This window comes from Aulonocara sp. 'chitande type north' Nkhata Bay, linkage group LG4 (genome assembly GCF_057382095.1).
Source record: "Aulonocara sp. 'chitande type north' Nkhata Bay isolate Kocher_YH1m ecotype deep benthic linkage group LG4, A_spYH_male_GT1.1, whole genome shotgun sequence".
Classification (NCBI taxonomy): domain Eukaryota; kingdom Metazoa; phylum Chordata; class Actinopteri; order Cichliformes; family Cichlidae; genus Aulonocara; species Aulonocara sp. 'chitande type north' Nkhata Bay.
In genome coordinates this window covers 3,682,535-3,707,336 of record NC_141347.1, presented here as the reverse complement: position 1 = coordinate 3,707,336, position 24,802 = coordinate 3,682,535, and the positions used below count along the sequence as shown (strand labels likewise).

General features: G+C 40.1%; 1 protein-coding gene across 1 annotated transcript in view; it reads right to left on the bottom strand.

Moving 5' to 3' along the window:
- The window catches only part of LOC147331765 (uncharacterized), a 52,492-nt gene that overhangs the window by 11,697 nt on the left and 15,993 nt on the right, over positions 1–24,802 (bottom strand). The window contains exons 2-9 of the mRNA XM_086287984.1: positions 13,541–13,606; positions 13,169–13,228; positions 12,329–12,391; positions 12,122–12,220; positions 11,923–12,016; positions 11,621–11,677; positions 10,631–10,663; positions 8,679–9,254 (exon numbers count right to left, since the gene is read on the bottom strand). Of these exons, the coding sequence (XP_086144110.1) occupies positions 8,679–9,254; positions 10,631–10,663; positions 11,621–11,677; positions 11,923–12,016; positions 12,122–12,220; positions 12,329–12,391; positions 13,169–13,228; positions 13,541–13,582 (1,024 nt within the window). The 5' untranslated portion in view covers positions 13,583–13,606. The remainder of the gene's footprint in view (positions 1–8,678; positions 9,255–10,630; positions 10,664–11,620; positions 11,678–11,922; positions 12,017–12,121; positions 12,221–12,328; positions 12,392–13,168; positions 13,229–13,540; positions 13,607–24,802) is intronic.

Sequence of the window (24,802 nt, the reverse complement as noted above, 5' to 3'; positions counted from 1 at the left end):
CACAAATTACAGGCCTGTTTCTTTACTACCACAATTCTCCAAAATCCTAGAAAACCTGTTTAATAAACATTAGACAAATTCTTAGATAAATATAAATTACTCTGACAGTCAATATGGATTCAGATCAAAAAGATCAACATCTCTGGCATTAATCGAATCAATTGAGGACATTACGAATGCTATAGATCAGAAACAGTATGCAGCTGGAGTATTTCTGGATCTCAAGAAAGCATTCGACACAATCAATCATGACATATTAATTAATAAACTGGAACGGTACGGGATCAGGGGGGTTGTACTGCAATGGGTGAAAAATTATTTATTTGATCAACTGGTCTCTGAATGCTATTGACACCCTTTTCTCAACGAGAAATCTGGGCTCGGGAGAGCCTGAGTGCCCTGGAGGGACTTTCCCTGCCGGATACACGATGGACGGGTGGCAGAACTGGAGGATCATGTGCCTGGCGGGACTGTCGATCGAGGACGCTGAAGATATCTATCTATTCGGAACCATGATAACAGGGTTCATGCTGATCGGAGTTGGCTTAGCCCTGGTTTATCGGAGAAATAAGAGAGCGGAACCGGCTGTTCAAACCCCCCCCCCCCCCCCAAGGCTGCCCGCTGGAATCGAAATGGAATGAGGCGCAACCTCTCACAACGAACGTAATATGGTCAACACCTTGGAGACGCTTGCAGCTGCTGTGAAGGCTCAAAACAACACCATTGAGCGTATGAGGGGAAACATCAGAGAGAGGCCTGCTCAAAATGAGACCCTTGAGCGACAGTTGGAAAACATCGCGGAACGGATCACTGCAGTTGTGAGGTCTCAGAATCAAAAGAATGATAACACCATGGAACAGAAGTTTGATACCATCATGGGGAGGCTCGCGACTCTCCAACGGAAATTAACAAAACCAACATAAACATTGCGGATCCCCATCACGGCGCCAGCTGCAGGCCCAAGGCTGGAGCCGAACAATCACTCCCTGATAACGACTGTGTTACGGCTATTCTTCCCATCCCATGCAAGGACACCTGGATTGGCTGGAGGACTGTTTACTTAGCCTGATAGGCCGAAGGACACTGTCTCAGCGCACGTGAAGAAACGATCACGCCAACAACACAAGCCCTCCACAGCAGCACCGAGGCACTCTGGCAGGCCACAGCCAGCAGACCCAGCCAGGCTCCACCATCAGCCAGCAGGCCACAGCCAGGCTCCACCATCAGCCAGCAGGCCACATCCAGCAGGCCACAGCCAGGCTCCACCATCAGCCAGCAGGCCACAGCCAGGCTCCACCATCAGCCAGCAGGCCACATCCAGCAGACCCAGCCAGGCTCCACCATCAGCCAGCAGGCCACATCCAGCAGACCCAGCCAGGCTCCACCATCAGCCAGCAGGCCACATCCAGCAGGCCACAGCCAGGCTCCACCATCAGCCAGCAGGCCACAGCCAGGCTCCACCATCAGCCAGCAGGCCACAGCCAGGCTCCACCATCAGCCAGCAGGCCACAGCCAGGCTCCACCATCAGCCAGCAGGCCACAGCCAGGCTCCACCATCAGCCAGCAGGCCACAGCCAGGCTCCACCATCAGCCAGCAGGCCTAGCCAGGCGCCATCATCAGAAATTCCGCTTCCGGGTCCCTCGTGGTGGCCGCCTCGTGCTCTCGCTTCAGTATGCCACCCAAGAAAGGCCCAACACCAGAGGAGGTTGAGGACATTAAAACCTCCCTCGGAGCGCTGTGCGGAGACGTGGCCGCAGTCAGGGCACAGCAGGAGCTGCTTCTGGGGCTTCTGGAGGAGGTAAAACAGCTACGCCTCCAAAATGCCGAGAAGGACAGACGGATCATGGATCTCGAGCGGCGGGTGGATGAGCTGGAGCAGTACACCCGTACGAACGACGTGGTCATCAGCGGTATTAAAATCAAGCCGCGCTCATACGCACGCGCGGTGGCCGGGAACGTCGGGGAGCCCAGCGACGAGGAGACCCGCTCGGTAGAGCAACAGGTGGCGTCCTTCCTCCAAAGCAAGGGGATGGACCTGGAGCACATAGAAGCATGTCACTCACTGCCCAGGAGGAGTGACAGACTGCCGGCCATCATTATGAGATTTGTCAATCGGAAGAACAAGGTCGCACTGCTGAAACAAGGACGCAAACTGAAAGGCACGGACGTTTTCATTAATGAGCATCTGACACGAAAAAACGCAGACATCGCGAGGAAGGCAAGGCAACTGAAGAAGAACGGTAAAATACAACATACATGGGTAACAAACTGTAAGATTTTCATTAAGCTAAACGGGACACCAGAAGAGGCAAAAGTACTGATAGTGAGGAACATGGAGGATCTGGACAAGTATAACTGACACCAATGTATCAATTACACCAGGAAATGACATGGACACGTTGAAATCAATTCTTCAACAGAAAGTAATTGATCTAGATTGTGAATATAAGGAGCATAATATAATAGATCCAGAAATAGATTCTGAAAGTAACTTTCTCTCTTCTTTTGTTAAAAATTGTAATTATTTCACTCAGGAACAATATGAAAAAGAAATTAACCTAGACGGGAAGCTCTCATTAATTCACTTTAACAGCAGAAGTATGTACTCTAATTTTGATCTCATTAAGGACTATTTGCAACAATTTTCTCGCCCCTTTAGTGTTATAGCCATCACTGAAACTTGGTTCAATGTCGATAAAGGAATAGATTTTTGTTTGAATGGATATGATTTAAAATACATGAATAGATTAAATAAGGCGGGCGGCGGGGTTGCTATATATGTTCATAACTCTATAAACTATAATGTTGTAACAACTATGTCTATGGCTATTGATGGAATTTTGGAATGTTTGACTATTGAGATTATGAATGACAAAAAGAGAAATGTTATAATAAGTTGCATATATCGGACACCCAGTTCAAGTATTGACACTTTTAATGAATGGATAGAAAAAACGTTTGCTTCGGTGAACCAAAAATTACTATTTATCTGTGGTGATTTTAACATTGATTTGCTAAATCCAACAAGGTTAAAAGCCATTGATGACTTTACTGACACGATGTACAGCTTATCACTATATCCAACAATAACAAAGCCAAGCAGAATAACATCACATAGCGCCACTATTATTGACAACATTTTTACTAATGTCATGGATTTCCAAATTAATAGTGGCCTGCTTGTCTGTGATATAACTGACCACTTACCAGTTTTTACTTTGTGTGACTGTGATTTAAAAAAAATAGATACCAAGATCATGATAGCAAAGCGAACAATAAATGAAGAAGCAATTCATGCCTTCAATTTCGATTTAGCACAAGATTGGAGTTCGGTGTATGAAGAGTCAGATGTGGACAAGGCTTATGATAATTTCCTAGATATTTTTACTATGTGGTACAATAAACATTGTCCTGTAAACGAACACATGACAAAGAAAAAAAAGATAAAAAGTCCTTGGCTCACAAAAGGAATTATTAATGCTTGCAAAAAGAAAAACAATCTGTATAAACAGTTTATCAAAGTAAAAACAAAAGAAGTGGAACAAAGATATAAAGCATATAGAAATAAATTGACTGATATTATAAGAACGAGCAAACAACTTTATTATAGAAGAAGATTATATGAAAATAAAAACAACATAAAAGGAACTTGGGATGTGTTAAACAACTTAATTAAACAAGGATCTTCTGGAACATCATATCCTGAATATTTTACTGATGCAAATGGTGAAAATCACAACATGAGTAATATTGTCGATGGGTTCAATAAATTCTTCATAAATGTTGGCCCTGAACTAGCAGCGGACATCCCGTGTCATAAAAATGAAAATATCAGTAATATAAAATCAAATCCCTTTTCACTGTTCCTCTCAGCTACAAATGAGCAAGAAGTAATAAATATCACATTAAAATGTAAAAGTAAGTCTTCAATGGATTATCATGACATAAATATGTCTGTAGTTAAACAGGTTATTCTGAATATTGCTAGTCCCTTAACATATATCTGTAATTTATCATTTCAGTCCGGTTGTTTTCCAAAAAAAATGAAAATTGCCAAAGTAATACCACTATATAAAAGTAATGACAAACACAGTTTTACCAATTATAGGCCGATTTCTCTACTGCCTCAATTCTCAAAAATTCTAGAAAAACTTTTTAATTCAAGATTAGAAAAATTCCTTGAAAAACATCAAATAATAAATGTTGGTCAGTATGGTTTCAGAACGCAAAGAACCACTTCAATGGCGATAATTGAGGCAGTAGAAGAAATTACTGATACACTGGATAAAAATAAATATGCAGTTGGTATTTTTGTTGACCTCAAAAAGGCCTTCGACACAATCAATCACTCAATATTATTGGATAAATTGGAAAGATATGGTATTCGAGGGAAAGCTGGTAACTGGTTAAAAAGTTACCTAACGGGTCGGGAACAATATGTTAGCATAGGGCATTACCATTCAGAGAAACTTGGTATTACATGTGGTGTTCCCCAAGGGTCAGTGTTGGGACCAAAACTTTTCAATGCATACATAAATGATATTTTTGATGTTTCTCAAGTACTTAAACTCATACTGTTCGCAGATGACACCAACATATTTTTCAGTAGCGATGATTATACTGATCTTGTAATGACCGTAAACAGGGAGCTAAAATTAATAAAAAAATGGATGGACATAAATTATCATTAAATATAAATAAAACTAAAGCAATGTTTTTTGGTAATTTAAAATATAATGTAGAATTACCAATTATCATTGAAGGTGTACCAATTGATAATGTGAGTGAAAACAAATTTTTGGGAGTTATAATTGATAACAAAATTTCATGGAAACCCCACGTCAGACACATAAAAACCAAAATTTCCAGAAGCCTCGCAGTTTTGAACAAAGTGAAGCAATTCCTTGATAAAGATGCACTTCGTACTCTGTACTGTACCCTGGTTCTTCCATATCTTACATATTGTGTGGAAGTGTGGGGAAATACATATAAAAATACAACTAATCCATTAGTCACAGTACAGAAACGAGCACTGCGTATTATTCACAAGGCTGGTTATCTAGATCATACTCACAAACTCTTTCTTCAGGCAAAGTTACTTAAAGTCCAGGATCTGGTTAATTACAATACATCCATAATTTTGTATAAAGCTTTTACTAAACTTTTACCGGCAAATTTACAAACTAGATTTGAAATTCGAGAAAAGGTTTATAATGTGAGAGGATTTGGAGAATTCAAATTACCCAGAACTCGAACAACCCGTAAAGGCTTTTGTGTGTCTGTATGTGGTGTGAAAATCTGGAACAGTCTGAGTTTACAATTGAAACAATGCAAAAATATTCATAGATTTAAATTCCTCTACAAACAGTTGGTCTGGTCACAGTATACTCAATGATGGGTTTTAGTGTGCTCTGTAATGTCTGTCCTCTTACCATTGCTGGTATGGATTCCAAAATAAAAAATAAAAAAAAGTGTGCGTATGTATGTACATATATGTACATGTGTGTGTAGATATATATGTATGTATATGTATGTGTGTTTGTTACTTGTAGTTATTACTGCCTGTTACCTGTGGTAATGCAATTTATAATTTATATATTCTGTATTCAGTTATGAAGGCTCTAATTGTTGGTTGCGAGCTGCCGCTTAGATGCTTGTATCTGCCCGGGGCTGTTGATGGGTCTGTATGCAATGATGGGCGTAGCTGCGGGAAGTTTATTGTTTTTTTTTGTTGATGAGTGAGTATAGGGGTGGGATTTAATAAGTTTTCTTCGTCCCACTCCTTTTTCAGGCAAGTTTTGTTTTTTGTTTTGTGTATTTTATGTTCAATATAGGTATTTGTTGTGCCTGAAAATGAATAAATAAATGAATGAAAAAAAAAACTATGGACACGCGCACACACACACACACACACACACACACTTACACTGATAAGCACTCACTCATCCCCCCTCCCTTTCCAACGCCTTCGATGCTTGTGCCCTCCCGGGGAAGATAGCAGTCAACTGGACCAGCACAGATGCTGCAGGACCGGATGCGCTGTCTACACCGGCTCTCTCTTACCCTTTACCCGCCCCTGTTGCTTGTCTTGTGTTTCTATGGTGTATTGATAGTCATGTGCTTTTGTGCTGAGGTGTTTTTTCTGTTATCAAACTGTTCTCCCACTAGGAGCTCAGTCTGAGTGGAGTTTTTTTTTCTCCTCCTCTTACCTCATGTTATGTATTTTCGTTGTTTTTTTTCCCCTATCAGCCTACCTTTCTGACATGTCTGCCCAATGTGATGTTTGTGTAAAGTTGGTCAGAAGGTTCCTTTGTAAGTGCGCATGCGCCATTAGCGTGCTGCCTGCTGTAACCCTAATTTCCCTCGGGATGAATAAAGTATTCTGATTCTGATTCCTCATCATGCTTGGACATTGCTTGTGGTGTTCCACAAGGCTCTGTACTGGGTCCAAAATTATTTATTATTTATATAAATGATATTTGTAAGGCATCTGATATATTAGAATTAGTATTATTTGCAGATGACACAAATATTTTTTGTTCTGGGGGAATCTAAAGGAGCTGCTGGATACAATTACTTCAGAAATGTGCAAAATTAAAAAATGGTTTAACAGGAACAAACTATCGCTAAATCCAAGTAAAACTAAAATAATCTTATTTGGGAATTCCCTTAGAAATGCACAAGTGCAGATTCATTTAGATGGTGTGGAAATTGAAAGAGTACTTGAACATAAGTTTCTTGGTGTGATTATAGATGATAAATTAAACTGGAAGTCTCATAAATCATATACATAACAAAATTTCAAGAAGTGTCTCAATCTTGAGTAAAGTAAAACACATTCTGGACCACAAATCACTCCACATTCTCTATTGTTCCCTGATTGCACCGTATTTGAATTACTGTGCAGAGGTTTGGGGCAATACTTACAAATGTTCGCTATCATCAATCTTTATATTACAAAAAAGGGCCATAAGGATAATCCATAAAACTGGTTACAGAGATCATACAAATCCACTATTCTTAAAATCAAAAATTCTAAAATTCACAGATCTGGTTCATTTTCTCACAGCACAAATTATATATAAAGCAAGAAATAACCTGCTTCCTGACAATATTCTAAAAATGTTTTCTAAAAGGGAACGGGGATACAATTTGAGGGGGGAATTAAATTTAAAACATCCTCGTATCCGTACAACATTAAAAAGTTTTTGCATCTCTGTGTGTGGAGTGAAGCTGTGGAACAGACTAAGTAAAGATATGAAGCAATGTCCAAGCATGGCGCAGTTTAAAAAGCGGTTTAAGGAGACTGTTTTTACAGGGTACAGGGAAAAGGTAGAGATTTGATAGGATGTTCTTGTCTAATATTTTCATGTGTGTGCGCGCGTCTCTCTCACACACACACACACACACACACACACACACGTTTCTATATATATAAAAAAAATACACATGACATATAATGTAATTGCAAGGAGGTATTTCTGTAGTCTATTGATACTAGATAGTGGAAAAGGGGTGGAATTAAATAAGCTTATGCTTCTTCCTGCTCCTTTTTGAACATGAAAGTTATTTGGAGTTGTGGTTGCTCGTTTTCCTTTTGTTTTGCTTTGTTCATTTGTCTCTTTTAATTCTATTTTGTTGTACTTTTTCAACATGTTCAAAATAAAGATTCAATCAATCAATGGTACTGCAATGAAATTTCAGCAAAACGGACTGCTGTATCATATTTTACTTTGATTTTCAGGCCTACTTTGAATTCAGCCCTCTGTAGGTTGTCCATTCATTCCTGACACATTATCCAGTTCTTGTCAGTATAAATTTCCAACAAAAATCTTCCCCTTTGTGATCTTAAGGAAAAAATCATATTGCTAAATTTTTTTCAGCAGTGTTTGATAGTCAGAATTTTTATTGTTGTTGTTGTTTTTAAACTTTGAGACATTCCAACAATCAAGAATGACAACACAACAGATTGGTGCAGCATAGAGTTTTGCATAGCAAATTTCTGGTGCTGACAGGGGCAGTGTTTAAAAAAAAGAAAAAAAAAAGTGCGACAAAGTGCCTTTAACTCTCATTCCTTACAATGGCCAAGAGGATAAGGTATGAAACTGCTGGTCTTTCAGATTAAAGAGACTTTCAAATAAAGTAATTTCATTAGCAAAATTTAGGAAAGTATCTTTTAAAAATGAAGAAGAAAACATTATGGGCGATCGTGGCTCAAGAGTTGGGCGTTCGCCTTGTAATCGGAAGGTTGCCGGTTCGAGCCCCGGCTTGGACAGTCTCGGTCGTTGTGTCCTTGGGCAAGACACTTCACCCATTGCCTACTGGTGGTGGTCAGAGGGCCCGGTGGCACCAGTGTCCGGCAGCCTCACCTCTGTCAGTGCGCCCCAGGGTGGCTGTGGCTACAATGTAGCTGCCATCACCTGTGTGTGAATGGGTGGATGACTGGATGTGTAAAGCGCTTTGGGGTCCTTAGGGACTAGTAAAGCGCTATATAAATACAGGCCATTTACCATTTATCCTAACTAGTAGTGCAATATCTTTTCACAAAAGTTTTTATTATTATTACCCTTACCTGGACATTAGCTATGCATGCTATGCAATTCTCTTTACTGGATGGTTGATTCAGCTGCAGCTGAATACGTTGTCAGAATGATCATTAATCACTGACGTAACTTACCATCCTTCTGTTGCAAATTCAACGGGGATGATGGAGTTGTTATTGTTGAAACTGCTGTTGTTGAGACTTGTGGGTTTTTTGTTGTTGAAACTGCTGTTGTTGAGACTTGTGGGTTTTTTATTGTTGAAACTGCTGTTGTTGAGACTTGTGGGTTTTTTGTTGTTGCTTCTGTGGTAGTTGTTGCAGAAGGTGTCGCTGTCGTCTTATTTGTTGTTGCTTCTGTGGTTGCTGTTGCAGAAGGTGTCGCTGTCGTCTTATTTGTTGTTGCTTCTGTGGTTGCTGTTGCAGAAGGTGTCGCTGTCGTCTTATTTGTTGTTGCTTCTGTGGTTGTTGTTGCAGAAGGTGTCGCTGTCGTCTTATTTGTTGTTGCTTCTGTGGTTGTTGTTGCAGAAGGTGTCGCTGTCGTCTTATTTGTTGTTGCTTCTGTGGTTGCTGTTGCAGAAGGTGTCGCTGTCGTCTTATTTGTTGTTGCTTCTGTGGTTGTTGTTGCAGAAGGTGTCGCTGTCGTCTTATTTGTTGTTGCTTCTGTGGTTGGTGTTGTAGCAGTACAGGCTGTTGGTGTTGTCGTTTTTGCTGCTGATGTTGGTGGTGGATTGAGTAAACATAAAGGTGGTTTAATAAATGTAATCACAGGGATTTTAAAGGTACAGAAAACTTAAGTATTTAGAGTTTGTCATACATTAATTATGTTAGTGGTCATAAAAATACATTTTGGGGGAAATTTCAGACCGTTTCCAAATTAATTATTAAGATTCTAAATCACTGGGTGATTTAACAGGTTGGTGTGAGAACTTCAGAAACTGCCTGAGATTTTCCTGTATACCCGTCTGTAGGGACCACACAGAGGACCTTTCTGTGAAGGGCTGCACACTGACCAGTACATTTAAAACATGACACTGTTTTACAAATGACTTTTTGTAAATTTGTGAATTTTCTATTACAAAATGTTTATTTAGCTGCTTTACAACAGTTTGGTGTTCTCTAGCTCAAAACACAGAAAAGCTTACTTGCAAAATACTGAAATGTTTCCAAATGTTAATCTTAACAGATAAAGCTTAGGAAATATGATCAAATATGTATTTCGTCCATGTGTGAAACTCAAAGTTTCTTTAAAGTCAGGATATTTACATAAAACAAAAACAAAATAAAAAAACAAAAAAGAAACTTTGAGGTTTCTTTAAACATTTTTCTTGAATATACCTCTGTTAGCGTGAATTGTTATGTTGTCATTTTTATGCTTGCCAACTCTGATGAAAGAATTCCACTGTCCCCACACACACACACACACACACACACACACCCTTGTCTTAGAACCACGTGGACGTTGCTTTGCTGTGATGTGTTTTGTGTGAACTGTTTCTCAATAAAAAGCAGCGAGAGGAGGCCAGATTTGGGGCACCTAATCAGAAAGTGCAAGTGAAACGATCGATCGCTTTTGCCTTGTTTTTTTTTGTTTTTTTCTCACGGGAATAAGTCCTGGATACTGGATGGGTCTGAGTTTAGACCCAACAACCTCCATTGGATGGAGTCTGACTGCTTTTAATCTCATTTTTGGGCAAAGAATAGAAAGACAGCAGCAGCTGCCAAGCACTGGAAAAAATGTCTTTTTTTTTTCCATCTGCTAAACAGCAATTTCCAAAATAGAAAAACAAATATTCATCTTTTCCAATAAAATGAAAAATATAAGTCGCACTGTATGTGTGTGCATCCTCTTTTAGAAGTGAAAAGAAATTTCTTGTTCAGTCAAACACGGAGAACACACTTTGTTGTCGTTTTTCTGCTTTTAATGGCTAATCTTGATCAAATATAAAGTTTATGGCTGTATGATGGTCAACTGGGTATTTTTAGGATTTTTTTTTTTTTTAAAGTAAATTTCTAGGATCTGACATCAGCTAGAAGCAAAACACACACATGCACTGTTTCAGCATTAATAAATAAAATGTGTTTCCTACCTGGGTTGGGAGAATCTCGCTTACACACTTTTTCTAAACAAAAAAGAAAAGAGAAAAATATGGAGACAAGGTTGTGAATTTTAAAGTCAACACACTGTAAAACATCCCAGTCACACATTGTTTAAAACCGAAACAAAACAACAGAAAATGTGGATGTAGGTTTCAGTACCTGTACACACATCTCCACACCGGCAGACACAATAGCAGCATGGACACACATGCTTACAATGACGTAAATACAAAGCGCCGACCCGACGCATCAGAATTGTGAGATGTCGGCTTTCTCATCCGACGGCACGAACGCAGACGGGGCTGAAACCCGACATGTCACAGATTCTGATGCTGCAGGTTTCATCACTCTCCAACCAAAGTTCACTGAACCAGCAGGAAAAGAAGATCAAAACTACGCTTCACATTTGATAAACATCGTCTGTGTACTTCGAGGACAGTTTCCCATCTCAAATTTCTGTTTTCTGCATTATTTGCTTGCTTTTTAGTCTACTGTTGTGCACAGCACTGCACTGCCGTTTTGTTTGTTCAAAAATTACCTGTGACAAGAAAGTTTAAAGAAATGTAAACTTTTTAAAATTATACCAAATTGCAAATCTCTTAGCTATGTCTCTGATAACACCTCTGTAACTTTGCTCAGCAGCATCAGGTAATGTTCATATGCTGAGTTCAGTTTCAACTGCAGAATATTTTTAGGGTTATCTGCTATAAAAATAAATAAATTAAAAAAAAAAAACAGGCCAGGAAAATCACCTTCATGTTTTTTCTGTTTCATCCTCAGTTACTACAAAGGCATCTGCTGTGATGGTTACACCTTTGATAAAGTCTCACAAGTGTCAGTACTGATACGTGATCAGAATTATAATATTTCTGACTGTCTGAGGCAAAATTTCCCCGATTGAAATCGAATCGAAACCTTGTGAATGGGAATCGAATCGGTCATAGAAATCAGTGACCATAGACCTGTGTATGTGTACTTACCGTACACTTTACAGATGTCTTCTGCAGTGGGTTTTTGTGATCCTCCATTTGTTTTGTCTTTGGTGAAAAAGAAGAAAAATGTTAGCGGTAAGAACCAGAAGTTCATTTTAGGTTTATTGTAGGAGATCCACATTTTACGGTTTGAGGAAGACCTGCTCCTTTTCTTCCTCTGAATTTCTAAAACGTCTAAGCTCGTTACAACAGTCGGTGTCACAGTGTTGCTTCTCACAAAGACATTCAAGCAGCAAGTCTTTAAACTAACCACAGCTGAATGTTAGACAAGTATCAAAATGAGGCGATACCTCGTAGACCCTTGGCTATATTTGTCAAGCACATGAAGTGGTAGAAAGGGACACTGATGTTCTCATCCGTCTCGTTACATGGCGGTTTATAGTCCTGCAGGACAAACAACATGTTTATCAGATATATTCCTTGTTTAACCTGAGCAGGAGTAGAAAAAACAAACAAAACTTTAAGAAGAAGAGATTTTTGTTTCCTTGCCATGTTATTCTCGTCCTTAAAACAGTCCCGTAGAAAGCAGGTTTCTTCTTTTTTGTTATCACAGTCTTTGGCTTCCGTTAAACTACATACAATGATGTCCTGCAATGAAAGGGCACATTTATCATTAACCAAATATAAGTCACTCCAACATAAACTTAAATACATTTGGACATTTTCTAGTTTTTAAACAATGTTTCACAAAGTTACCTCAGACTTGTTCATTATTTTGACGGTAATATTCTCTGGCAGCCTGTGTAGTGTAGTTGTATTCTAAACATAGAGAAATGGTAAAGAAGCAAAATACATCAATAGTTATGTTTATTTTTAGTGAGTGATCATCACAACTGAAACTGCAAAAATCCAAAGAGAGTGAAATATATTGGCTGCTAAAACACAAATCTGCTGGGGTTAGAGGCCCCCAGAGGGCTGCTGGTTGTCTAGAACCTGATCCCAACACCCAAATCTGATTGTTGGCTTTGTCTGTCATTTCATTGTTTTAAATAAAAGTGTAATCATTCAGAATTACAAGAAAATGGAAACAAAAATGTCACCAAAGGCACCAGGAAGTTTTTGTATCATATATCTTTAACTAAACTTTTTTTGGGAAAGTAATGTACAAGCTATAATGACACCAAACCCTTGTTTTATATTCTCAACAGATTGCATACAAAGCTTACAATCTCTGACCTTGTGCTCACCACAAGTCCTTAAAAATGTATTTTTTCCATCACTGACAACAAGTAAAAACTTAACTTGGAGCTCTGTGTGTTTCACACTGAAACAGACGCAGACTTCCACACTTTCTTTACAGACCATTTAAATATGGGACCACTTTTAAAGTAGCTTATTAGCTCCTAAGATGTAGACAACAGCATAATGCAGTTAAGCAGAAGTAAACACTCATTACAGTCTTTGAATATTTGTTGTTTTGGGGCCTGATTTACATCATCCTCATATTACCTTTTATCTTAACACCCTTGTCATCCAGCATTAGAGATCAGCCTATTAAGAAATTTAATAATTAGGGAAAATAACATTTTTTGTTACCCAGTCTTTTTTTGTGAAGTGGTCCATACAACCTGCTTCTGATGGCTCGATCAGGATTACCTGGTAGACAAAACGTTGTTTAATTTGACGGACAGAATTACCACCATATAATGAACATAACTTGTATAACACTATATAAACTAAACTAATGCAGATGTAAATTTAAGGAGGACAGGCTACCAAAAAAATTACTAATGAGTACTTTAGGTCTCATAGCTTTTTAATAAAACCAGAAGTTACAGTAATCAACAAAACATTAAAACTAAAAACATTCGCGCTCCTCTCGAAACTATTAAGTTCGGATCACCAAGAGCACATTTTACAGCACTTATATAAAAGCAAATAGAGTAAAACTGCAAAGAGAACACTCACACTTAAAAGCAACAGGCAGAGAAAACAGCCGTGTGACGTCATGATTCCCTCTGTGATCTTTGCAAACTACAGTGAAACAAAAAAAGCAGGAGAAAGGTATATTATGGACACAGACACACAGAAGATTTAAAAAATAAAACGAAATCCCAGAAATAAACCCTAGACAAAACATATCTGTCAACTAAGGTGTAGGTCTGTTAGGTTATGTTGTGGTCAATGTTCCCTCTAATTTTTCACGTGTCTGAGCGAACACACAAACTCCCTGAGCGATCTCTTGGACCACTGTGAGCGACATCAGACGTGTGCACTGTGGTCATGCTGGCATCGAATCCATCGAAGTTTCATGGTTTATTAAAATAATCAAATTACAGCATTTACATTTATGTTAGATGACTTTTAATTAACTGCTTTAGCCCACTTACAATGAAAATGGAAAAAAAAAAAATCTTGTTCATGACCATGTTAACACTATTGGAAGCAAAAATAACTTGCACTCCAATTTTGAAAACAATTTTCTTTTCTTTTTTTATAAAGCTCTGAGAGAGTCTGTAACTCTGTCGGCAAAATACAGTATATAATGACCAATGGTGGGCAATTAATTATATAGTTACTTCTTCAAAAAAGTAACTCAGTTTGGCAAACAAAGTTTTTTGCAGCTTTTTTTTTTTCTTTTTTTAAATGCAGCCAAGGCGTTTTTTAAACAAACATTTCAAACTATTTACAGAACAGCTGTTCTGCATCAAATCTGATGCCACACAAATTATTTGTGCCACTCCAAAAAAATAATTCCTGTCCACTATGAGATGAAGGAGACCAACAGCCTGATACCTGCAGGCCTGACAGCAGGAGATGTATCACTGCTGTAACACCTGTAACACTCAGCAGTCGCCTCATTGTTCTGACACACAACAACACTATTGACTACACTACACACTAACTACACAAGATTTGCGCTAAACGTCGCAAATCTCTCACATCTCAAAACACCGCCATAACTCCTAAAACTTCCCCCTTCCTAAACAACTAAATGCCACGTTGCCATATCATTTTTTGATTGGTCGACATGGTACTTTTTTGGACGAATAGGAAAGGCAGAGGGGGGTGGGGTTTGTTTTTGCTCACAGGTGGAGAGTGCTTTCAAGCCTTTTCTCTTATAAATCGCAGACCAAGAGGACCGGAAGTGCGAGGCTATGAAATGGGACCGTTCAGCCTTCAGGAGTTTATTAAAGGCAGCCATCTGCTCCTTGCTCCCTAAAATATAACAGGACATTGGAGTCCATCTCACACTTCAGTTCAATCAGTTTTCTGTTTGACGTTTATTCAGCTGTGTGAAAACTGGAACTTTAATTTCAGCAAAACCGATTTAATCAAGGACAAATAAAACACTGAAAAAAGCCAAACAATAACATTTTTGTGACTTATATATTGTGCTTAACCCAAGTAGCGAAAGACCACGGAGGTCTGAAAACAATGTTCCGGGAGTCCGATGTTCTCGGTGGCTCTAATGAGCCTTAAACCCCGGGTCCCCTATTGAGCTGGTATGGAGGACCACAAGAGCCACGCGCATCGAAATAAAAAAAAAAAAAAAAAATTCGTGCTTAAATAATGAATTGTAGAATAAAATCTGCATTTGTAAATTCATTTTTTAATTCCAATTTAATAAACTGATTTTTAAAATGCTTTTTAAGTCTTCATTTCAAAAACCTTTTTTTGAATTGCACTTTAATAAACTGCATTTCAAAATCCATTTCCCTTTCCTGTTCGCTCAGGGAATAACATGTGGATTAGCAGTTGGATTAACAACTTCATTTTAAAAATCCTGCTGCTATTCAAAGGAGATTGGTTGGTCAGACACAGGCTGTCTGCCAGCCTGGATTTTTCTAGCTCATAGCTTCACCCTGCTAAGAAGCGTGTGTGCTTGTACAAAGGCCGTTCAGCCTCGGGAGGGACCCTGCAGCGAAACGGAGAGCACAACCTCTGACTGAGTGCCTGTCTGACCACCTGTGAAGGTAACGTGCTAACATGGCTAACGCTAGCATCACCGCACGTAGCCCCGTTATTTTAAGGTCATCTTAGCTCGTGAAAGTTTTACGTCGCAGCTGTACGAGCTCGCTACGTGTTCTCTAAGCTGCTGTGCTCTTCACAAATAAAGCTGGAAGCAGCTCAGACTATTAGAACCCGTAGGGTTGCCAACCGTCCCTTAAAATACGGAATCGTCCCGTATTTCGAAACAAAAGTACACGTCCGGTATTGAGCTAATAAGGGACGCACTTTGTCCCGTAATCCAGTGAGAATCAAAAGTAGTCTATAAATGTTAATGGAATTAACACTTTGTTTGAAAACATAATTCCCAGCCCCTCTCCTGCTTTGTGACCAATGAGCTGACAGCACACTTACGAGTATGACAATTCAGATTACCGCTCATCTCATTGGTCGAGGAAAGGTCGCTTGCGGAGAAAATACCGGAAGACAACAGATGACCACAACAAGAAGCATGGCCAACAGGGAAACAAACGCCGACACTGCGGTGCAAGTCTCGGACGACAGTACACCTAAAGCTGGGCAGACACTGTGCGATTTTTTCAGTCACGTTATTCAGCTCCTGCTCAAACTGCACGATTGACTCGCAGAGGTTAGAAGTTGGTAGGTCACGATGCAGGTCTCACACTATACGGCCCGATGCTCTGATGCGACCTGAGTGCTCACACTGTGCCTCCATAACATGAAGGTTATAACAGAAAATCTGTCGCTCGCTCTCTCTGTCTTTCACTCACACAGACACACCACCACCATCAACTTTGCTAAATTGCTAATGAAAAACATGATCAGGCAGCTGTGATTGAGCAGCGATGTAGATCCAACTATTTTCACGGTTGTTGTGGTCGTGATAATTTTGTGATGCCACATCGAAAAGGCTCGGATGAGCTTTCCAAAGTTCTACAAGTTGTGCCTCCATCGCTTGTGTCCAGATCACACGCTGCACAGCCGTGCTGCTCCGTCTTTTACACCAACGTTTACGTGTTTGCGCGCGAGCAGTGTGAGCGGCTGTGGTGAGACCCTCACGAGCGATTGATGATCGGGAGCTGGTCGTGAGGTGTTAATCACTTCTCTTTACCCCACGTATACTACACGATGCACGATGAAGGCCAAAATCGGTCCGATCACTCAAAAAAATCGGCTCAAAATGGGCCTAAAACCGCACAGTGTGAGCCCAGCATTAGAGCAGCAATGTTTGTTCCCCTCAGAGAAAGGGAAGAATGGGAAAAGGAAAACACCTGGCTGGAAAAAGTTAATATGGGCATGTGCAGTGAATATCAGCGCTATGTGGCCAGAAGTGTGATAATATAATTTATTTTGTGTAATAAACAACTGCAAGGATAGATGATTACAACAAATAGATGACTAATACATAAAAGTAATACATAGATGAATAATGATGATGAGTTATGATGCGTAATCAAGGGAACAAGCGGGTTTACAAACAGGAGCAGCTGATTAGCATTAAGCCAATTGTACTAAATGCACTAAATGTGCACTGTTACAAGAATGTTTTTCTTTCTATTGTTTTCTATTATTTTAAGTTAAGCAGGACAGAGTTCTTTTAAAGAAAGATTTACTTATATTCTCAAAAGTTAAGCATGACAGGCTTCTGTTTAAGAAAGAGACCTGTTTTACTGTGTTAATGTTGTCATTTTGAGCTAAAAATAAATGGCTAAATGATCATTTGTTTCACATGTGTTCATATCACAAAGAATAGAATATGCATCTACTTAAATCAACTTCAAGTCAAATGGTTAAAAAAATAATTTCACACACAAAAAAAGAGCTAGAAAATTCACCACACTGGGAAGGGTGAAGACAACTGGGTCGCCCGGCCCTGGCCACGAGGTGTCCCTTATTTATTTTTCAGGGAGTTGGCAACCCTAAGAACCAGCACTGAGGCCTGTTACATTTATACAGCGTTAGAGCAACAGCTGCAGCCTACAGCCTTTAAACTAGCGATTAAAATGCTGACAGTAAACTCGTCAGTCCAGATGTTACCACATTACTTTGTGATACTTAAGAGTTAAAACAACTGAGACAGGCTGATTAAAATAACATCTGTCAGTTCTCACATTTAATATATCAAGACTGGAGATCACACTACTGATTTCAGTTCATTTAATATGTGAGTGCACAGATTCATTCTCAACTGGACATAAACGATGATCAAAGGTTGTATATATGATGAATTCATCAAATCCCAGCCTCTAACACGGTGCGCTGAATCTTAGCTTTGAATGTCCAGTATATTCTAATCAGTGCAATGTAAGAATTCACTGAACCTACAGTATCTACACCTGTGTGGCAAAGACACAGATAATGAAATTTAATTGTTAATACAATATATATCATGAGAAACGAAAACTGAAATTGATTCAGCTCAGTACTTTTCTCTGTATGCTCTGATTATAAAGGCCTTAAATTCTGTGATATATACTGTAAATGATTTTCACAGAGGTCTTAAAGTAGTTAAATCTCTGCTGATAGTCTGGTTGTTTATATTTTCACGTTTTTGTCTCTGTAGGGCTGTTTGATGACGATTTGGACTCCTCTGGGAGATGTCACACCCACATCTGTTCCATGCTGTAGCCATGGATGGTGTTATAGCTCTGAGTCAGCTTTGGGCCATCAGACGCACACACTGGAAAACCAGCACCTGGACTTCGTCATGCTGCTGTTGTGAAAATACTGGTTACTTGTAGTTTTCTCAGTATAATAAAGTGATCCATTGCTCCCACTTCAAAAGTGTTAATTAGCTCTGACATCTGTCTCTGTAAGCAGTGATTTATCAGCACAAAGTATTGACAGATCAAAGGCATTCATTACAGTGATCCACAGCACCACATGTTAATGTGTTTGTTTTATTTAGTATCACTGATCCGTCTGTGCTGCAAATTTCCTCACTGTCAGGGTTTTGACTAAAGTCTATCTTTATTGTTTCTGCACACCACACAGTTTGTTTCCTCCATTATTTTATCATTTAAATTATTATTAACTCATTCACTGCCATTGACGTCCATAGACGTCAATGGCAGTCAACGTAAGTTGAACTGAAGCCCACCAGCAGTAAAAGTAGACCTGCAAGGAGGTGCAGGGTTTGAGCACGTATGGGATTGCGCAGTGAGACAAAAATGTGGTGCAAGTCTTGTTGTGTTTCACTGCCAGCCATTTGAAAATGGCTGGCAGTGAATGAGTTAATAACGATTATAGATACAAACCCAAATCCAATTTTGTTAATAAATCTAAAGGCAAAATACAATGATTTTCAAATCTCATTGTGACAAAGTGGGTGAGAACACCATTTGTCCATTTTCTTAGTTGACGTTCTTGTTTTGAATTAACCATATTTCATATGTAATGTTGCGGCTCCTTCAACCAATGGCCGCGGCAGGCTAAACATGAGGACACAGATGACTCGCAACAACAAACTGATAAAATACACTTCTGTACCATTTGCTCCTTTTATTCCACATGCAACTGTCCAATATATAAATCAGCACATGGGATTAACTATTAAACAAATGCACAAACAAATAACTGCAACTCACCAATAACTAGGGTTGCCAACTCCCTGAAAAATAAATAAGGGACACCTCGTGGCCAGGGCCGGGCGACCCAATTGTCTTCACCCTTCCCAGTGTGGTGAATTTTCTGGCTCTTTTTTTGTGTGTGAAATTATTTTTTTAACCATTTGACTTGAATTTGATTTAAGTAGATGTGTATTCTTTGTGATATGAACACATGTGAAACAAATGATCATTTAGCCATTTATTTTTAGCTCAAAATGACAACATTAACACAGTAAAACAGGTCTCTTTCTTAAACAGAAGCCTGTCATGCTTAACTTTTGAGAATATAAGTAAATCTTTCTTTAAAAGAACTTTGTCCTGCTTAACTTAAAATAATAGAAAACAATAGAAAGAAAAATATTCTTGTAACAGTGCACATTTAGTGCATTTAGTACAATTGGCTTCAGTTGAGGTATTATTTCAGCTTTTCTAATGCTAATCAGCTGCTCCTGTTTGTAAACCCGCTTGTTCCCATGATTACGCATCTTAACTCATCATCATTATTCACCTATGTATTACTTTTATGTATTAGTCATCTATTTGTTGTAATCATCTATCCTTGCAGTTGTTTATTACACAAAATAAATTATATTATCACACTTCTGGCCACATAGCGCTGATATTCACTGCACATGCCCATATTAACTTTTTCCAGCCAGGTGTTTTCCTTTTCCCATTCTTCCCTTTCTCTGAGGGGAACAAACATTGCTGCTCTAATGCTGGGCTTACACAGTTTTAGGCCCATTTTGAGCCGATTTTTGAGTGATCGGACCGATTTTGGCCTTCATCGTGTGTCGTGTAGTATACGTGGGGTAACGAGAAGTGATTAACACCTCACGACCAGCTCCCGATCATCAATCGCTCGTGAGGGTGTCACCACAGCCGCTCACACTGCTCGCGCGCAAACACGTAAACGTTGGTGTAAAAGATGGAGCAGCACGGCTGTGCAGCGTGTGATCTGGACACAAGCGATGGAGGCACAACTTGTAGAACTTTGGAAAGCTCATCCGAGCCTTTTCGATGTGGCATCACAAAATTATCACGACCACAACAACCGTGAAAATAGTTGGATTTACATTGCTGCTCAATCACAGCTGCCTGATCATGTTTTTCATTAGCAATTTAGCAAAGTTGATGGTGGTGGTGTGTCTGTGTGAGTGAAAGACAGAGAGAGAGAGCGCGACAGATTTTCTGTTATAACCTTCATGTTATGGAGGCACAGTGTGAGCACTCAGGTCGCATCAGAGCATCGGGCGGTATAGTGTGAGACCTGCATCGTGACCTACCAACTGCGAGTCAATCGTGCAGTTTGAGCAGGAGCTGAATAACGTGACTGGAAAAAAAAAAAAAAATCGCACAGTGTCTGCCCAGCTTTAGGTGTACTGTCGTCCGAGACTTGCACCGCAGTGTCTGCGTTTGTTCCCCTGTTGGCCATGCTTCTTGTTGTGGTCATCTGTTGTCTTCCGGTATTTTCTCCGTAAGCGACCTTTCCTCGACCAATGAGATGAGTGGTAATCTGAATTGTCATACTCGTCAGTGTGCTGTCAGCTCATTGGTCACAAAGCAGGAGAGGGGCTGGGAATTATGTTTTCAAACAAAGCGTTAATTCCATTAACATTTATAGACTACTTTTGATTCTCACTGTATTACGGGACAAAGTGCGTCCCTTATTAGCTCAATACGGGACGTGTACTTTTGTTTCGAAATACGGGACGATTCCGTATTTTAAGGGACGGTTGGCAACCCTACCAATAACTGCACTAATTACAATGCCAACTTACAGTTTGGCCTATGGCATCAATTAGTGAACAAATATACATAAACCATCAAGTTCCAGTCAAAATACATCAAAATCATTCAAGCTGCAGTCAACAGAAAGTTTTGCCTCATGCTCATCCTACCTTTCTGCTCATCAACATCAGGTGCCGTGAACAGGCGAGTGCAACCACATTTATCATCTACCACACCCATGAGACACGCCCCACACCCATGCACCAATACAGTGAGTCCATTTAAACCAACCCACTTAGTCAAAAAGGAACAACTCATATGGCTCCTACATACCGGCCCCTAATTATTTTAGAGCAATAATTACATCATACTTACCATGTAGGAGACGAAGGCTACATTCACACTGCAGGTCTTAATGCTCAATTCCGATTGTTTGATCAAATCCGATTTTTTTGTCTGCTTGTTCACACTACAAATAAAATGCGACAGCAAACGCGCTCTAGTGTGAACGTGTTACACCACTCCAGGACAACTTGGTGTAAACAGCAGAACCGAGTTTATTTGGGTACTTCAGAACCGTGGCTTTCACATACAGAGCCCAAGAATACACTCTTCTTCTTTTCCTTTTTCGAACATAGTTTCTTTTTTCGTGACTGCCCCCTACTGGTGGAAAAACATGTAGCAGCCAAAAATCCAAACATATAGTTGAATAACACAAATACCAACAGATTTATGCAATGTTTTGGACATATTTTAGCTTTACACTTTACCAAGTGCTACATTCCTCCCCTGCTAAATAAATGTTGTCCCAACATTGAGGAAACATGACAATAAGAAACAAAAATAAACAACTATAGTTCTCTTTTCCTTGTGACAACGTAGAGATGGCGTAAGTCGGAATAGGGTTTAGCAGTGCTTTAAGATCACTTTCACGATGCACTATTGGACCTCAGGTGACAGAATCGCATGTTACTCTCTTACCAGATAAGCATCGGCTTATAACAATGCTGAGTTGTTTCCAACAGTCCACATACAAGCACCGCAGCAATTTCCTAATGTTGTAAACCTGCTCAACATTTGGCAATAAACCCCATTCTGATTCTGATTATTACCCTCTAAGACATTACTATCACTTTATCATGTGCTCCGGAGCTTATCAACTTAGTAACCATTTAATCACAATTAACCTCATCAAACATAACGATCCAATGTCTTACGCTACCATCCCCAAAAGTATCAAATACTTGTGTCACCATACTGGTAAGGCCTTGTAAGTCCCCATACATTTTTGAAAAATAACATCATTTAAATTAAAAAAAAACTCTTTCACAGTTCAATAATAACTAACTGGCACATAAGCTGCATAGTAAGGCATTTGTAGAGCAGGCCAAGGTACTCCAAACTGGTCATAGAATGGCGGTGCTGCTGCACTGGCATACAATGGGTTAACACTGTGACCAATTGCTCTTTGAACTGGTTGGCCAAACGCATCATAAGTCAATATTTTCCGTGGACATCTGTCCCTCTGAGATCTTCTCGGCTGCGGTTCCGACAGTTCTGGGTTCATTTCACTGGGCTGACCTGGCGAAGCAACAGTGTCTGATGATGCTGAGGTGTCATGTTCAGCGTTACCTTGTCCATTCACCATTTCTACTTGAAACTCTTCAGTATCCACTCTAAGCTCCGTGCTCTTTCGCTGAAGGTCCTGGTCCAGTTCAGTAGCAGGTGCAGACACCATTAAATCCCCTTGAGGCTGACAGTGGTGGTGCCTCACTCTCTGAGACCAATACTGTTCTTCATCATCTGAGCTCTCTATATGGTTCGATGCGTCTTGTTAGCATGTTCTGGTTCGTGCAACTGGTCCGTCCGGTTATTGTCTCCCCAGAAACATTTCCGTTGTCTTTTTTCCTATTTCCATTGTGTTGTGTGTGCTTTTGCAGCGTTTTTCTTCTTGCAAGCGGTTTTCTTCTTGCAAGCGGTTTCTGAAGTTGCAGTCCGTTTGGCCTCTCAGGGCCACCGTACATTTGCATCAACAGCATGAACTAAAATGGCCATTTTAATCTCTGGATCATTTAAAGAGATCTTTCCAAAATCAAGGTTCACTGGCCAATTAATTTCTGGTTCAGCAAGAAACTTTGGCCATGACAACCAGGAATCATCCATTTTTACCTGATTGCACCTAAAAGGTAAACCAATGGTCTAATGACCATCAACCAATTTAAGAGTCCATCACTGACTTCATAAACTGCTGATCTTCTCTAGACAAAGCAAATTGCTCATCCTGAATACATTCTGGAAAATCAGCCTTCATTTGACGTTCCCACAGCTCATCCAATCTTGCCACGGAAATCCTATTGAAACTCACATCAAAAATGTCAGTCTTATGATCCTCTCTGAGAGGACCATTCACCGTCCAACCCAGCATAGTTTTTACTGCATAGGGACCTCCATCCTGACTTCTAACAACCTCCCATGGCTCTAAAGCCTTGGGCACATTGGTCCCGATCAACAGGTCTACCCCGGAATTTATCTCCAGTATCTTAACAGGGCTCTAGAGTGAGACCAAATTTTTCAGTGGTGCGACTAAAAATATATATACATTTGGTTGCACCTGTGCGACCAACTGTTCGGGTAGCAAAAAATAAATAAATAAATAAAAAAAATTTAAAAAAAATCTGCAACCTTCCCTGTGGTCAACAACAGACACACATTATGCCCCTATCGTGGAAGTGCAGGTGGAAGTGGGAGGTGAGTAGCTTGACTAAAGCGACATCAATTCATTATATCCTGAATCGACTTTTAAATATAACCGTGTTTTGCCAGAAACGCCAGATTCTCAGATTAAAGCTCACAAAACCATTTCAACAACAACCAAACAGCAGATGAGAGCAGGTACACGGACTCCACACAAAGACGTAAACACAGACCCGACGCATCAGAATCAGCTTTGTCTTTCTCGGCTTTCTCACCCAACGGCCCGTAGACGGACACGCTGTCGGAGCTCAGCGATCCCGATGCGTCCGGTCCGCGCTGTGTTTACGTCTTTTTGCGCCGATTCTGAGCTGCAGGTTTTGTCTCTCCAACCAAAATCCACCGAGCCAGCAGCAAAAGAAGCAGCAAACTGCGCTTCACATTTGATCAATGTCGTCATGAATTTTGCTGTTTTGCTTCCACGACTATTAAAATCACACTTCATCTTGAGAGGGGCGTGCTTCCACCCACCCTAAACCTTGCCCATATATCCCTGATCTTAAAGAAGGATAAACCCGCGGATCTGTGTACATCCTACTTAGTCTACTTAGTGTGGATTGTAAGATTCTGTCCAAAATTTTATCCAGACGTTTGGAGGAGGTTCTGCCGGTTCTGATAAAGCCTGACCAGACGGGATTCGTCAAGGATAGATACTCCCGCTCCAATGTCCACCGACTCATAAATGTTGCGCAGTTCTCTCAGAACGCCAATTATAGGGCTCTTGCGATCTCTTTGGATGCTGAGAAAGCATTTGATCGGGTGGAGTGGGAGTATCTATTTGATGTTTTGGACAGGTTTGGTTTGGGATCTGAATTTGTCAAGTGGGTCAAACTGCTGTATGGGGCCCCAGCTGCAAGGGTCTTGGTTAATGGCTCGGTCTCGGATGTCTTCCCACTGGGTAGGGGAACGCGGCAAGGATGCCCCCTCTCTCCCCTGTTGTTTGCACTTGCTTTGGAGCCACTGGCAGAGGCTATAAGAACTGATCCTGAGATCTGTGGGGTGACCTTGTCGAATACTGAATACAGGATTTCCCTTTATGCAGATGACGTGTTGCTCTTTCTCACTAAGCCAGAAACTTCTATTCCTGCACTGACACATATCATCAACCAATTTGGCCTCTTCTCAGGGTATAAGATAAATTATGATAAATCTGAAGCTTTGCCACTGG